This window comes from Terrapene carolina, unplaced genomic scaffold (assembly GCF_002925995.2).
Source record: "Terrapene carolina triunguis isolate 2854851 unplaced genomic scaffold, T_m_triunguis-2.0 Scaffold84, whole genome shotgun sequence".
Taxonomy (NCBI): domain Eukaryota; kingdom Metazoa; phylum Chordata; order Testudines; family Emydidae; genus Terrapene; species Terrapene triunguis.
The window spans coordinates 20671473-20689051 of NW_020664435.1; the positions used below are offsets into that span (position 1 = coordinate 20671473).

At 39.6% G+C, this 17579-nt stretch overlaps 1 protein-coding gene across 5 annotated transcripts in view; it reads left to right on the forward strand.

The window, feature by feature from the left end:
* SNX13 (sorting nexin 13) overlaps positions 1–17579 on the forward strand; it is a 153417-nt gene that overhangs the window by 99566 nt on the left and 36272 nt on the right. For all 5 annotated transcript variants that reach the window (XM_024219713.3, XM_024219717.3, XM_024219715.3 and 2 more), the window contains 4 exons: positions 366–470; positions 2491–2623; positions 6660–6697; positions 11909–11978. In XM_024219713.3, the coding sequence (XP_024075481.2) occupies positions 366–470; positions 2491–2623; positions 6660–6697; positions 11909–11978 (346 nt within the window). The remainder of the gene's footprint in view (positions 1–365; positions 471–2490; positions 2624–6659; positions 6698–11908; positions 11979–17579) is intronic.

Consider the following 17579-nt stretch of genomic DNA (forward strand, 5'->3'; position numbering starts at 1 on the left):
TCCATGGTTAGGCTGTCTGTCTGGGTACAGGCACAGGTGGAGGAGACAGGAGCAGCGTTGACACTGGCAATGCAGCCCTTCCTAACCATAGCGATTATATTCCGTCTTCCTCCCACAAACCTCCCTCTCAAACTCCTCTCTTTGTGATCCCCTTGATTCATATAACTCTCATTAACTGAATAGCAGCTGTATGCATAGGGCATTTTAAGGTTTGATTTCAATAACTGTTGCAGAGTTATTACTTTGTGTGTTTCTTATTTATAGCCCTATTTTGTATTAAGGCTGGGGTTTAATTTTTTCAAATGGAGTGGTGTTGGTTTTTTTAAGTTAAACCCTACACACATTGATTTAGATCTCTGTGACAGGCATCTCCAAGAGTTAATATTGATGACTCCTTGGTAGCAAAACTGGCAGAAACATTGAACCATGAGGAACCAACACCTGAAATCTTCGATGACATTCAGAGAAAGGTATAACATATTTAATAGGAATTATTGAGACTCATTACAGCAAGGTGGATTGATTTAAATCAAAATGATTTAAATTGCTGAATTTAATAATGATTTAAATCAGCAAGCAGGAAACCTTGATTTAAATAGTTGATGTTAATCATGTTTTGCATTTGTATTTTTTAGTTAAGATGAAAACAACAAAAAACCACCTTGTTTCTTATTTGTGATAACCATTAAAACATATGGACTTGCAACTGAATATAGCCTTTACACTAAACTTGGTGGTACTTGTTACTAACCAGGAAGATATAATAGATCTATACTCATTTAAGTAGCTATGTAGCTTGACTTACATTTATTCAAATTCTTCATTTTGACTTTTTTTATTGTTAGAAAATGGTGAATGATTCATTTTTATTAATAAATTTTTTTTCCTGTGGTTTTGTCAAAACAGCATTTTAATTTGAAGAATTAAATAAAACTACCTTAAATATGCTGGATACATAAAAGTTGATCAAAAACTGATATATTAAAGGAAATATTATCTGTAGTTAGTGAATTGAACTGATTGTTTCTGGTCACCATGTCCTTCAAGATTTTAGAACTGGGTTAGCTTCATCCTCTTGGACCTAGTTTTTTATTCATAGAATAGAAGAAGAAAACAAGCATTCCTGCTTTTTCAAATCCTAATTGGTTTCTTAACTTTGGATGGATTAGTCATTGAACTGAAGTAGTTGAATAATTTGACATGAAGAAAATATTCTTTCTACCCCTGCAGAAGAAGCTAGTGCTATCAAAAGCTGGTTTAGCCCTTCGTTAAAGGCTGGTTCCAGGTGCTTAACTAGTGACTTCCACCTGTTCAGGGGTTTGACTTTCTTTACAACTGGGTGGCAAACATACTGCTTAATACTTATTTTTGTATTTAATGTAAATTATTTTAATAGATTATAATAAATTTAGGCCTTAATATAGGCTATCAAATTCAAATTTAATTTTGAATAACTTTATTTGATTAAATAAGTCTGTAATTTAATTTAAATTTAAAAAATCATTGATTTTTATTCCCTCCTTCCCCCCCCCGCCCTTCTACCAGATTTATTGGCAACAATCAAACTTTTCTTCAATTTTAGATTAGTCATCCTATGCTGTTGTACAGTTCCAGTACACAGACCTCATAACTGGTTCATTGTTTTAAAAGCAAGTGGGGGAAAAAGATGTACATATGATAGTAATTTTTTGGCATTGTTATAATTAGGGTGATATTGATATCTGTGTGTTAAAGCTCCAGTTTAAGAAAGCATCCTTATTGAGGACCCATTTAAACATGTGCTTAAGTCCCACTGCTTTTAATAATATCATCAAGGTAAGGATGGGTTAGTATATTTTTGTGCCTGACCTAGGAAATTTTTAGGCAAGTTTTTTTGCAAGTACACTTCTACCCCGATATAACGCGACCTGATATAACACGAATTCTGATATAACGCTGTAAAGCAGTGCTCCGGTGGGGCGGGGCTGCGCACTCCAGCGGATCAAAGCAAGTTCGATATAACGCGGTTTCACCTATAACATGGTAAGATTTTTTGGCTCCTGAGGACAGCGTTATATTGAGGTAGAGGTGTATGTTGCTATTGCAATGAATAACTTCCAGAAATGCTGTTAAAATATTAGGGCGCTATTAGATGTGAAAAAAGGGAAAATATATCTACAACAAAGGGGGAGACATTTTTTAATCTTTTTACTGGTAAGCAAGATTTTGTCTGGTTGAGCAGATATTCTCTATACTTTCAAAGGGCAATATTATTAGAACGAGTAATATCACACCTTGTTTTAAAAGTGCATTGTTAACTGTGCTTCATGTGAACCAAAGCATTTGTGTAATACAGCAACAGGATTTAAAGAAAACCCCCAAAAAGGGAGTGCGTGTGAGAGATGTTGTGTTCACATAAACAATTTGTCATGTAGATTTTAATAAAAATGTGTGTTTAGAAACTTATGTTAACCATTAGCTTTGGTAATCTTGGTATTTTAAATCAATAAGGTGTATGACTTGATGCTGCGGGATGAAAGATTTTACCCTTCATTCAAACAAAATGCTCTGTATGTGCGCATGTTAGCTGAACTGGATATGCTGAAGGATCCTAGTTTCAGAGGATCCGATGATGGGGAAGGAGGTAAGGTCATGAACTATTACTTTTCCTTTTTAGCCTTGTATTTCCACTTAACTATTAAGCTGTCAAGCAATCAGAATTTTCAGTCTGACTTTTCAAATTATAAATGTATATTGGTTTGCTGTATTTCCTTCCCACATTCCGTTCTACATGGTCACCATGTCCTTCAAGATTTTAGAACTAGTTAAATCTCATTCTCTTGGACTTGTTTTTTTATTGATAGAATGGAAGAGGAAAACAAGCATTCCTACTATATTTGGAGTTCTGAAAGAGTTACACATTTTATTTAACTTTATTAACTGATGTTAAACAGTATTTAGATTCATTTTATTAAATTAAATGTATACAGTATGTCACCGATGATAAACTTATAGATAAATTGTAATCCAGTTATTGGTATATATTTAATAGCTATCTTTATCACTAATCCTTGTGATGAACTGAAGCTTGAGATTTTTACATTTAGATTCCTGATTTAGCTGATTTTATATAAAGCTGAGTGAAAACTTTCCGACTAGAGGCACTGAGAAAAATAAATATATAGCTTTAACTCAGATTTTCTCCAGATATGTTGCATGAAGGGAAGTGATGAAGTTTGCCAACTCACTTCCAAATGTAATCTCTATTGTGATGTCATTATGTCCTGACATATTAAGCAATATGGCTCATTTTATGAAAGTGTGTACACATGAGTACACATGCATTATGTGTGTACCACTTATTTGTGAGTATAAAATGAAAATGCATGAGATGTGAAGTGTTCTGAAGGCTCTCTAAAAATTTAAAAATGATCACTACTATAGCCACTTCTAAACAGAAAGTGCTAGGCCTGGTCCACACTAACCCCCCACTTCGAACTAAGGTACGCAAATTCAGCTACGTTAATAACGTAGCTGAATTCGAAGTACCTTAGTTCGAACTTACCGCGGGTCCAGACGCGGCAGGCAGGCTCCCCCCGTCGATGCTGCGTACTCCTCTCGCCGAGCTGGAGTACCAGCATCGACGGCGAGCACTTCCGGGATCAATTTATCGCGTCTAGACAAGACGTGATAATCGATCCCAGAAGATCGATTGCTTACAGCCGGACCAGGAAGTAAGTGTAGACCTGCCCCTAGATTCCATTGAGGAATAAAGGTCTTAATTCAATAACTAGTTAAAACCTTGTTTTTTATAGCTTCGGGCCATTGTTCCTCATCTCTGTATCATCTGGCCTGGGAATAGCTCCCTTCTTTATTTTATATTTTTATCTCAGACTATGATCCTGTTTCCTGAGTTGTCTTTTTCTAGATTATACAGATTTAGCCCCGTTTTTCTCTTATGACTTATACAAAATGATACAGGGTTCGAGGATAACTAAACTTATATCACATTTGATCCTTACCAATATAATGGAGGCTTTTAAAAAAAGCCAATCTAGATGCTAAAATGTATATACATATAAACAAATTAGAGAAACAGCTGAAGATGAAAGATGTAATTATTGTGTACTTTTCTGCTCTCTAGTGGTGTTCTGTAGCAACATCTATAGAAGAATAAATTGGAGACCTGTTTGATGTCATCATTTATACTTCTGCCAAAGTAGTTTTTCACTACAATATATTGTCCAATGTTTGTCCAGTTTTAAATAGCTCAGTTGATGGGGCTTTCCCTATTGTCTTTGAGAAGGTTGTGTCAGTCAAACACAACCCAGGGTATTCTGTCAACTTTTCTGCTTCATCCCCAAACTATTTGACATACCTTTATATCTACCCATTATTGTGATTTAGAGTTTTCATGTTTATTATATCCTTTTTAGTTATTTGACCCAGCTTCACAATCTAGTTCTTACAATTCATATTAGTGACTCTGTTCCATTAATAATTTTGTTTCCTCAGAATTCTCTTCAGTTTGTGGACATCTCTCTGTTATTGAAATGCTCCATGAATGAATGTAGTGTTCTAGGTGTTGTCTCACAGTGCCATATAAACAAGGAACTATGTTATCTCCAAATTTGATATTGAATGCAGTTTTGCTAGCATTTATTCTCTTTATTTTGATATTTCTCATTATTTTGTATTAATAAAAATTAGTGATAAAATTGATTACCACACCTTAGTTCCATTCATGAGAGAAATTGGACAATACCATTTTTTCTATGGTTCCAGAATAAAATTCTTTATTTTAAAATCTTTGTTTCTTTGTAAGCTCTAGAATGATGAATAGATTACAGAAATTTCCTTTAACTGATGTCCTGATATTGTTTTGGCATTCATTGAATCACATTCCATGTTTGGTTTTTGCTGCTAGCCGACTGTTTGTCCAGATATTTCATAATGAAAGCCAGTTCGTGGCTTTCTCATGGTACAAACAAGGTGGCTTTTTTGTCCTTTTATGATGAGGCAAGAATAACAAAGTAAAGAAGAGCTAACATTTCCTTGTAGACATGTGTGGGACTTCCTTTGTGTGTATGCTAGCCCCAAACAAAATCCTTTGTTGGTGGGATGTGCACTGAGAAACTTTAAGCAAACATAGTTTTTACATGAAGTAAATAGCAGGTTAATGCAACTTTCAAACACATGCCATAACAACCAAACATCACATGAATCCAAGTACGTTTGGCTATTTATGCTCATGATAAAATCTCTTGCACTTCTAACATATAACCAACCACAAATGTGCATGCCAAAGGGTGGCTATAGAGAGGGTGTGATGATGTGTGTGTGGGGAGAGGGGAGGGCAGGTAAGTGAGGAATGGGGGAATTTGGGCTTTATGTATGAAGAGGGGGAAGTGGTGCTTTATGTTGGGTGACAGGTAAAAGATGAAAAGGGAAGAGGAATTCTGAGGTCAGATCTACACTACAAACTTACATTGGCATAATTTATGTTGCTCAATGGTGTGAAAAATCCACACCCAGAAGCGACGAAATTATACCAACCTAATCCCCAGCGTAGACAGCGCTATATCATTGGGAGACATAGTTACTGCCTCTCGCAGAGGTGGATTAATTACGCTGATGGGAGAAGCTCTCCTATCAGCCCAGTGGCATCTTCACTGAAGCGCTACAGCGGTGCAGCTGTGCTGCTACATGTAAGTGTAGATCTGTCCTGAGCAACTACTGGATATTTGAGCGAAGTTTCTCTCTGCATCCCCCACCCCTGCCAGTACTTCTGTGTGCTGTTGTATGGTGAACCTGGGGAGCTGACGTGGGTTTGTGAGCATATGGGAGGATGGGGGTTGGGAGGAATGGATCGGGAAATTGTGGACTTAAAGGATAGCCTTCAGCCCCCCAGCCCCGTTTCCTTGCTCTGTGCTACCCTTGTAAGAATGATGGCCTAATGCATAGGGAACTGGACTGGAACATGGGAGACCAAGGTTTGGTTCCTGGCTCAACCACAGACTTCCTTTTGAGACCTTGGGTAAGTCACGGAGGGCTTGACTACACAAACAATTAGTGAGTGATAAACTGGGGTGTAAATCTACCATAGCCTGCTGCCATTTGATCTACTGCCATTTCAAAACAGAACTTTTAGTGTGTGGTAGCAAAGTTCCAATTGGACAATTAGCATGCAGCAGGCTAGTGCAAGGTAGTTTTACAACGCAACTTGTCATGCACTAACTGTTTGTAGAGAAAAGCAGCTCTGTTGTCCCAAGTAAAGTTAGTATGTTATGTTCGGAGACTAAATTCAATAGTTAATGTAAAATATATAGGGATTTTAGTCAAACTTAAGGTTGCTTTCATATTTGCACTTTTAATGCTTGAGCATCTGTGATGACTCCATGTGATACCCTGAACCTAAAATCACAAATTGTTCTGTAGTGTATGAATACTCTGTTCTTTTCTAGCTGCAGGTGCACACACATTTTCATTTAGATGTTGTGGTTGGAGCCTTTAGGAGCTTAGACACTTGGAATTGGGTGTGTGCCACAAATTATTTATTTTTCTTTAATGTTTTGTTGTGTTTTAGCTGAGATCATTTTATTTCTATTGCATGACGCTTAGATGCAGCAACAGTTTAGAAAGTATTTTCTGAATTCTAAATTGATTTTTTTCCCCTGCAGAATCTTTTAATGGGTCCCCTACAAGCAGCATAAATTTGGTAAGTGCCTTGGGCTTTTTTCAACATTATAGAAGCCTTATAAAATAGTTTAAAGTATGTAGACATGAGGGTTTTGATTTTACTGCCGTTGCTTTTCTGAAAACATAAGCCTACCTTCCTGTTGAACTGATTAAGCAAACCTAAAACTGTTCATTTATCCACAGAATACAGATTTACTTTTCAGCCCTTTCCCTGTGTTTTAAAATGTACAATTTATTATTCTGTCTCTCATGGAAATGGGACACATTCATCTACAATTATTTTAATTTATGTAGAAACATACATTCATTCCTAAATGATTTCTTAAATAGGTATGAGCTTAGGTGAAAATGAAATACCTTTTACATTGATGGAGCACCTTGAAACCATGCAAATCTACAAGGAATAATTTTTTGAAAAATAATACACCTATGAAATTGTAAGGTTGCTAGAGATTATTAGCTTTCAAGATATGGCTTGAACAAATTTAGAAGTTTGTAAATGAAATTCTAAATTCTGATTTACATTAGTTATACAAATAATTGTTCAAAATATATAAATATCAATCTTGCAGATTTCAGTAGTTTCCTTTTAGAATAAAAGTTTTGAAATAGTTAATCAGAACCGAAGAACCAGTTCAATTATTTGACTCCTCTGTAATTTTTAATAAATATTTGTAGCCATAAAGTTTGTATGTGTTCCGAGCTGCAGCCCACGAAAGCTTATGCTGAAATAAATTGGTTAGTCTCTAAGGTGCCAAAAGTACTCCTGTTCTTTTTTGCGGATACAGACTAACACGGCTGCTACTTTGAAACACATATCTGAAGGTAATAGTTATATGATAAACTTGTTTATCATACACTTTTGAGCCCCTTACCTGCCCTTTTGCTACTAATTTTTTCCAACAGGACTTATTCTAACATTCCAAATCCCTAAGCACATTCCACAGCCATTTTAAAAAAAAAATCAGCCTGCCCAAGTATGCTTCCTCCTTTTCCTCTCGGTGTGTTCCCCTAAATTACAGCTGGCTGAGGCCCAAGCAAGATTCAGCTGTGCTCCTGTGACCGTTTTCTGTACGTAAGTGTGTTGACTTTGAAGCCCATCTCTGTTCTCAAGGAAAGAGATGGGAACCTTATACACTGGGGCTCAGCCCTTACTTCAAGTCTGGAAAGGTCTGAAATCTGAATTTAGAGGCATTACTTTTCATGGCTAGCAAATGTTCTAGGTTGTTCTTTAGGGAATTCTTTGACTCTCTCTGAATCTCTACAGTGTGGTTCATCATAACCTAGTTACCTGGCTGTAAAGGCAGAGGGATACAAACACTAGTCCCCACAATTAACTCGACAGCTAGTCAGTTTTAAAAAATGAATTGAAAGTAGTTTATCATTCTACATGTATCTTGGAGTTCCCCTGCCAATTTTTGTGGTTTTGCAATCATATTTTCTTTTTCTTCTCATCTGTTATGTAAAACACACAAAAACAGGGGAAACTGACTAATCAACTGTTAAAAGGAAATGGTCTATATATAAAGTGCCATCAAATACATAAAATAAAAACTAGAGAAAAATAATTCAGCTGAAGTAATCTTACTGTAGCGTGTACAGTGGAGGTTATAAAATGTCACACAACTATGATTTCTATATTGATTCTTTAAAAAAAAAATAAAATTCCTCAATAGTTTTTCTGTGTGGTAGTGGTGGTATTATTTTATTGGCAAATCCTGAATATTTGAAGGGGGTTAGGAATGGTGGATTTATTAGTCTTTATGCTTACCTGCATAACTTAATCATAGCTTCCCCAACCATAATTAGTGTGGCCACCCCAAACTAAAGCAGATATAAAACCTCGATAGTTACACAATTATGTATTATCTGCATGTATGTGAATTCAGTATTAAACTTTTAAAATATCATTTACTCTTTAATTACCACATTTCATAATCTCATTGTAAAAATGATTTGCTCACAGTGTGACAAGGACATGTTAGTGGTGGGATATGCTATTCTAAAAAAGGTCTGCATATGTGGAGGAACTTTTTACTTTCTTAGGTTTGTAACATTTAATGCTATTTCTGGTTTGCAATGCTTGTGCAGGTGTTTGAATAACCAGTGGATTTTTTTTTTTCTGGCTGAGTTCCATGCGTGGAATATGTCTACTCAAATAATACAGCTCCCTTGTGTCACTTAGTTACATAAAGCAGAACAATCTATGAATAGGAAAAAAGTTACTTCTAAGGTCGCTGACTTGCAATATTTTGTAGCTCACGGCAATACATTAACTGTCTTGGTGACAAAATTTTTTTTGCATTTGGATTAATTTGTGCTTCACTAAATGTAATTTGTATAAAAAGTTTTTATGTAAAACTATTTCTAATTTTAAATGTCCTAATATCTCTAACAAAAACCCAAATAACCCCACCCAACACCCCCACACCTTCTTACCTATTGTGGTAAATAATCATAGAGTAACCATAATGTGTTTGGTTTACTCATTAATCAATGCACTTCCCAGCATGGCCAATCTAGTTAAGTGTTGCTACCATTTCCATTATAAAACTACGTTTTTAGCAGTTTTTAACTTGATCATAAGAATGTATTTCAGACTTATTTGGAGGACAATCTGAGCCTAAGAGCTAATTTTTGTAAATCAGTTGTTTTAGATTCTAGATGGTTAGAGCAAAGTATATTTTTGTACCTTATGTTTAAGATAATTTTAAAATACAATACTGATGTATCTTAACTTTTTGCAGTTGATTTATATTGTAGATGAATCTTACCTGATATATTGAAATATAGTCTAATGATTTGAGATGTACAGAACCATTGATAAATAGTTATTGTGCATGTACTGCAAATTGTTATACAGATATTATCTAAATGGGTCCATAATATAGAATTTACACTGGTGGTGGTGGTAGTGGTGTTTTTTCACATCATATCTCTTCCAGAGGTGTATGCTCTTGTGCCTATAAAAATTGCACAAATATTAGCTTAATGGAACTGAATCAGGTTTCAAAGCTAGAAATATACAGTTGTGAACATAAACTAGATATCTGTGCACACATAAAGCTGTTCAGAAGTTTAACTGGTTATTGGTTTGTATAGATGAATAATATGGACTTACACATGTACACCTAATGTGCACATTTATTAGTTAGGGATTGGAAAATCTGGACATGGTATCCCTTGCCTCCTTTGGACATTAATACATGTAAATACCTTTAATGTACTGTTTCTGTCTTCCCTATTTTTAAAAAATACAGTAACATTAAAACTTAAAATGTCTAGAGCTCCATTCTCTCTTTTTGTGAACACAATGGTCCCCACACTTTTTGCACTTGCAGATAATTTGCAGCCCCAAATCTAGTTCATTAGAAATCTATCCAAGAACAAATAAGTTAACTGGGTAATTAATAATATCAAATAGCTGTAAAATGTGTTCTTAATGAAAAATCCTGAAAACGTGGTGTGATGGGGTTCCCTCTCCATTCATGATGCCTCCTGCTGGTCGCACTGACAACTAGCTCTGTCTTGTGCTGCGCCCTCCTCAATAGTCTCTTCATCCGTCATCTTCTCTCTGGATGTGTCCTCTCACGCGCTCGGTACTGCCGCTTCAGGTCCATGGCTTGGTCCTCCAGTCAGGTCACTATTTCCTTCTAGGGAAATCACAATCTTTCCAGACCAACTGTCTGGTGTCTCCAGCACCCTGAGCCACTACCCAGTGGCTGATAAGGGAACCCAGGCCCACCCTCTACATTGGGTTCCAATCCAGGGACCTGATAACATGCAGCCTAGGCCTGAACTGCCTTTGACCTTGCTGCTGTTTCCCTGGGCTTTTTTCTACCTAACTGGTTCTCCCTTTCTCTGGGTTTGCCAGCTTCTCCACTCCCTCCTCTCAGAGAGTCTGTGCAGCCTGCCTTCCTGCAGACTCATACTCTCTGGAAAGGGGGAAGAGTGTAACTGCCCTTCCCTAGCTGCCAATCTCTACCCTCTTGCTAGCTACCTGGCTTTCTACAGGCCCTGCCTGTTCCTGCCCAGGTGAGCCCATTCCTCCTCAATTAGCTCCCTGGCTTGCAGCCTGATTAGTAGCTTGGGACCCATCTGGCCTCACCCAATGCTTGCAAGGCCAGATGGGTCCCAAGCTACTAATCATTGTGGGTTGCATACCCCAATACACATGGGCACTTTTGTGGGTCACAGATTGTGAACTGGGAGACAAGGCATCAACCCAACTGACAGTGTACTCCTACATATGACATAAGGGCAAAAATCTCTTGCTGAGGAATATTTTGTCTACTCTTAGTTCAATTAAAAGGATGTCGTTCTTTCATCCAGTTCATCAACTTATGTAATATTTTTTACTTATTTTGATAGAAAAGAGAGTAGTGCAATCATGTGAAGCAACAGTATATAACATTTATTAATTCTTGATGCCAATATCTACTATGTCTATAATATTATTTTGCATTTGCAAATGCTCTATAAAAAGAGGGTACACGTAGATCAGATATAAGGCTAAGATTTAATGGGTATTTTTAGTAAAGTCATGGACAGATCATGGGCAATAAACAAAAATTCACTGCCCCATGACCTGTCCATGGATTGTATTATATACCCGTGACTAAATCTTGGGTGTTCTGGGGGGCTCCGGGGCACCCGCTGGTGCTGGGTTGAGTGCTCCAGGGCGCCCGCTGTTGTTTGTGGGTGGTGGCTCTGGGGCGGGGGCAGTACAGCTAGCCCTGGGGAGCAGTACAGCTGGACCTAGAGTCAGGCGCACCAGCAAGCTGCAGAAGTTACGGAGGTCCCAGAAAGTCACGGAATCTGTGGCCTCCGTGACAGACTCGCAGCCTTATCAGATGAAGACCTAAATCAGTGGTGTTGTTGTTTTTAGCCAGGAATAAGGCTAGTAGATGAAAGTGTGACAAATGTAGTGGTGGTAGTCATCAAATTGTGAGGGTTTTTTTGTTTGTTTGTGGTGTTCTTTTTTTAAAGATAGCGAAGATCTAATAGAAATTAGTAGAAGTGAAACTTCTTAAATAGGGGCTCAACATGAAAACAGAAATTGTAGTTGTCAGATATTGGAAATATTTATAATTTTAATACTATTTATGTTTATAAAACTGTTCCATTCAAAACTGTGAATTAAGAGCTTTAAAATTAAATAAGTAGGTGAATAAGCAAAAATCTCTTTCCAAATAGAGGGATATACCTATGATCTTTTTATTCCCTCCAGTCCTTAGATGACCTTTCAAATGTCTCTTCTGACGAGTCAGCACAACTACATGCATACATTTCAGATACTGGTAAGTGATTTTATTGTAGTGATGCTTACTTCTCTTTTTTCCCCTGTTGTTTTTGAGCTTCTGCCATTTAATATACATTTTTTATTTTAATTCTAGTGTTCTAATGTTAGTGAACTAATTATAGGCCCCCTTAAATCCTAATCCTTTCTCTTTCCTTTCTGTGTCTTAAACATTTGTTTTCATGTTTGTTGCTGATGAAATCATTGTAATCCAGAGTCTCATCAAATTCATATTGTAGTTGTAGAGAGTGCACCTAATGTACTAAAATGGGAGACTTAGTTGTGCAGCATATCATACATTTCAAAGTCTCTCTGCCACTAATAATTAGAAGATCATCCATTAATTTTAATTCACTTGACTAATGCACAGTACCTTACTACTCTCGATTTGATTTGATTTTAAAATTTAATTTATCCACTTCTAGCAGTTGTCTCTTTTTCAGTCAAGCAAATCCTGTTCTTAAGTAGTCTCTTCTGTACTATAACATCTTCAGCAATCTTGCTGTAAAGATTAAGTAAGACAGACTTTCACAGCTAGAGAATGAGCTAAATCTTATGCTGCAGTAAGTGTTAAGAATGGTTCTCATATCAGCGCTTCAAAAATTAAAGAAAGTTTAATTGCTGTTACAATTAAAATGTAGGTTTTCAATAGGATTGCTCTTTAGTGGTATCAAATGCATCATATCTTCTGTTCATGTTGTGCTACAGCGGTAAGATTGTAATTGTTTCTTCATTTGATCTTATTACAATATTAATATTTGATTTTTGGCCTGGTATCAGAGTGCTATTGGGAAAACTGTTAGTATTTTATTCTTTCTTGGCCATTATTGCAGACAACAGTTCCCTCAGTGCATTTGACGGTTTCACTATATGGATACTAAAACTTTTGCAGTGAGCTATCTTTAAAACCAGAGATGACAAGTGTGTATTTTTGTATGCCTTTTAGACTTGGTTATTGGGTTGGGAGGTTTTTCTGTGTGCCTATGTAGACTTTAGTGAAACTCCCCTTTTAGTATACAAGAACACCAGCTCTTGACTTCTCTAAGATTTCTCTTGACTTCTCTAAGTGCTCTAAAATCCTCACAGTTACTGAGATTGCCTTGAGATTTTGATTTCCTCATGGGGAGAACAGGGATTGGTCATTGATCCAGTTTGGAAGCCATTTGAATAGGGAGTTCCTGAGGTACAGCCTCCTGAAAAAAATAATTTTTCTTAAAGTGGTCATGTTTTAGTGATGATTTTTTGTGCACGGATAGAGATAAACTAGGTCTCCATAGCACCAGCGTCCCAAACGCTTGAGTCACTCCAACATAGTGCAAGCCACACTTAGCCATTCAGGGAAAATCAAATTACAACATTATTACCCAAAGAGTTTGGTTCTTGAGCATGTCAGCTATATAAGTGCTTGGTGGCACACCACAAAGATTATGCTGTGCGTGCAGAGAGAGCAAAGCTAATTAACTTGTTAATGCCTGAGTCACAGGAACTGAATGGCTCAAAGGGGAACGTTCCAACCATCAAACCAGGCACTGAGAGTTCAAATCTAACCATTAGCAGAAATCTTAAATTATTAAAGCAGGCATCTGGTTCTATCAAAGTTTTTGTTTTGAGGAAATGTAGTCAAAGTACAGCAGGATATTCAGAAGGTGCTGAAACTGTTTTTGAAACAAAAATAAATTACATATGCAAATATTTGGTGGGAGGGGAAAGTGAAGGGGTGGAAGAGTTTTGGGGAATGGGGGGGAAGTATTTAGAGTGTAGCAAGGAGAGAGGGATTATGGGGGCCGTTGGGACACTGGGAAGTGAGAACGTGAGGGTGAGTGGGGTGGCTTGGGGAGAATAGGGATGGGGCACTTGTCAACCTGACATTCCCCTCCCATGTGTGCCAGGATCTGGGGGTCAGTATCACTTGGGATGGTCTGAGCCCCTCTGACTGCTGTTGAGTGTGTCACGATCTTGGAGGCCCTAGCCCATGTAGAGGGGATCTGACCCCCCACCCCATTCCCAGGCTTCCCACATGTGAGCCTCAATATGGGGGAACTTAACCTCTTGGGGGTGTCAGCAGTTCTCCTTGCCCCACCTCTGTGAGCTGGGGTCTGGACAGTCCTCTGTCTCAGTGGATCTCTGAGCCCCTCTCCTTGCCCCTATATAAGCAAATATTTTGGGAGGGAAAGGCTGAAGGTGATGCAGATTTAAATATCTGAATTCCAGAAGATGAGTAGTTAAGATGCACATCCACCCTATGTGGGGTGGGAAGGGCTGGTTGTGATGTGTGGAGGAGGGGCGGACTGGGTGGGCCTGGCACATGGCTGGGGAAGCCTGGCAGAAACAATTGCAGGAGTGTCCCAGCTAGGGTGGGCAGTGGGAGTGAGGGGCCTACCTCTGTGTGCAGCTCAGGCCACGTAGCCAAGGTAGCTTGTGGCCCTCCAGTAAACTGCTCTCTGTAATGTGTGTACACAGTAGAATAGGGAAGGGGACAGCAAGGAGGAACTTCTTAAATGGTAATAGCTTCTAGAGCAGGGGTGGGCAAACTTTTTGGCCCGAGGGCCACATCTGGTTGGGGAAATTGCATGCAGGGCCATGAATGTAGGGCTGGGGCAGGGGGTTGGGGAGTGTGGGGTGTGGGAGGGGGTGCGGTGTGCAGGAAGGGGCTCAGGGCAAGGGGTTGGAGCAGAGAAGGGGTGCGGAGTGTGGGAGGGGGCTCAGGGCAGGGGGTTGGGGTGCAGGAGGGGTGTGAGGTGCAGCAGGGGGATCAGGGCAGGGAGCTGGAGGGGTTCGGCTCGGCGCCACTTACCTGGAGTGGCTCCGGGGTGGCAGCGGCGTGCACCAGGGCCAGGGCAGGGCCCTAGCCAATGGGAGCTTCGGGGGAGGTTCCCTATGGCCTCCCCTCCCTCAAGGGCCGCAGGGACGTGGTGCTAGCCGCTTCTGGGAGCGATGAGGGGCCCGCGGCGCCACGGGGGTGGCAATCCCGCAGGCCGGATCCAAAGCCCTGAGGGGCCTGATCCAGCCCTTGGGCTGTAGTTTGCCCACCCCTGTTCTAGAGTGCCAACTACTGGCTTAATTAGATGGAAAGGTGAACTGGAATTGAGGATGGGGTGCATGGTGTGGGAGGAGATATAGAAGGAGAGACACAAATCAATCTTCTCTCAGTTGCTTAAAGTTATTGTAACTGCCATGTAATAAAACTGTCAAGGTTTTGGGACATAAACTATGGATGAGATTTCTCTCACCGTTCTTGTTAACAATTACACATTGCAAACATTTCAAAGCATATAACCATTATCCCTTTTTCAGTCAAACAAAATGGGATGGGGGAGGAGTATTGAGGAATCACATAGCAACAGTGTGAACTGGGACTATTACTAGCTTTGTCACTGGCCTGCTGGATGACCTAGGGCAAGTCATTTCACCTCTCTGTGCCTTTGTTTCCCATCTGTAAAATGGGGATAATGATGTAAAATTCTTTGTGACGTACTCATGAAAATCACTATATTAAATTACTCCCAGGGGAATTCTGTCTCACTGCATGTGCACAGAATTCTTGTCCTCCACAGATTTCTTTGCTTCCCTGCAGAAAAGTGATTTTCTGATGGGAAACAAAGGAAGCCGCAAAAGCAGTCATGTACCACTTCTCAACAGCGCAGGTGTGTTGTTTCAGGTATCCAGAGCAGCCAGCGGAGAAGTAAATCACTGGGGGGAGGGGAGAGGAGAGGATGGGGCGCCCTGGCCAGTGGCTCCTGCCCTATGCCAGGCTCAGCTGCTAGTCCCAGCTGGGCTGGGGAGGACGGGACTTCCTCTTCCCCTGCAAAGAGTGACCAGGGCTGAGTCAGACCCACCCCAGAAACCTCTCCAGCTGCAGGAAGCTCCACGCCTCCTGTCCCCATCACTCCTCAGCCGTCGGGGGGAGGGATCACTGTACAGAGCTACTCCCCCATCCACCCAACTCCTGTGCATCTGGACCCACCTCATCCCCAGATCACCCTGCCAATCCTCACCCCCTGCACCCAGAAACCGCCCCCCCTGCACCCAGCCCCCCCACTGAACCCCGCACTCGAACTCCCCTCCTCCCCAACAAGCCCTGGACCACCGTGACTTGCTCCTCCCACCCCACTGAGCCCCAGCAAGCCAGCATCCAGACACGCACCCGGACACCCCCGTCCTCGCTGAGCCCTCCAAACCCAGACTACCCCCGCTGAGCTCCAACCACCTTCACCTGGACCCCCCTGCAGAGTTTCATTGCCTCTGCACTCAGAACCCACCCCCCAACGAGCTTCATTCAGATTCCCCGCACCTTACATCAAGCTGCACCCAGATAGGGTTCTGTGTGGGGCTATCACGCCACACCTGGGTCTCCCCACACTAAGCCCCTCCACACTTGGATCCTGCTAGGCTAAGCCTGCCTGCCTAGTGTGCTTGGCATGGAGTCCTGTGCTTCCCACTGCCATGTCAGAGCCTCCACATTTATTTATTGACAAATAAAATTTGCAGAATTTTGCAGAACTTTAAAATATTGTGTGCAGAATTTTTTATACTTTTGGCACAGAATTCCCTCCGGAGTAATATTAAAGCTAAGAATTTTTGATTATTATCTCGCCACAGTAGCATATCCGCTACAAACTAAGTGAGAACTACAGCTGCTTAAATGACCACTGACTACTACCAACAAACATTTCTCTTTCTGTTTAAAAAGCTAGTAAATTCAATGGCAGAAAACATTGTTAACAGAGAGTTAAGGTTGCTGGGTGATAGGTTGTGCTCTTTCAGAACATCAAGTTCGGCAAAACTCAACCTTCTGAAACCTGAATACTCATAACTGCAGCTGAGGTCAATAGAAGCTCTGTCCTGAACATATGAATTTCTATAAAATGTCAAATAAGGTTTCTCAAGTAGAGCACCCAAAATTAGTTGACACTTCTGACAATATTGGCTTTAATCTCAGTGCCTCAGTTCCCTGTTTATAAAATGGGAATAATACCTCCTTATTTCACAGGGTTGTAGTGAAAATAAATTCACAATTAAGACATTATGATGAAAGAATTTCCCATGAGGAAATTAATATTTCTATATTCAGAGAAGGGTTTGGATAGCGTGCAGTAAATAATGCTACACACTGAATGATGAGGATAAAAGAAAATATTGAAGAGTTTCCCATTCAGTAAGCACATCCTTTCTGCTCATTGAATGAGGCAGCAGTCCTGTGAAATAAATAGTATGTAATCATGTAATTAAAGACTTTATCTTAATACATATACATAAGGAGGCAAAATTAAAGTTGCAGGGGTAACCTTCATTCTGATATTTTGTTGCTTTTGAGTGCTTGACTTTTTGCAACCCGAACATTTTTCTTACATTTTTTTTTAATCTAATTTTCTAATTTTAAAAATTGTAAAAAGAAACATCATTATGTGGAAACATATTGACCCTCGTATGGGCCTTCAACAATGTTGGAATCTTTAGATCCACCACACTGTTCTCTAACACTTGGGGTAATGGGATAACCGGTAGCAGTAGAATGCTGTTGTCTTGTGTGTACCTGTTACTAAAGTGGGTTGGAGATGCACGATTTGCCAGTTTCACAGTTGTTTTCTAGACAGCAAAAAAA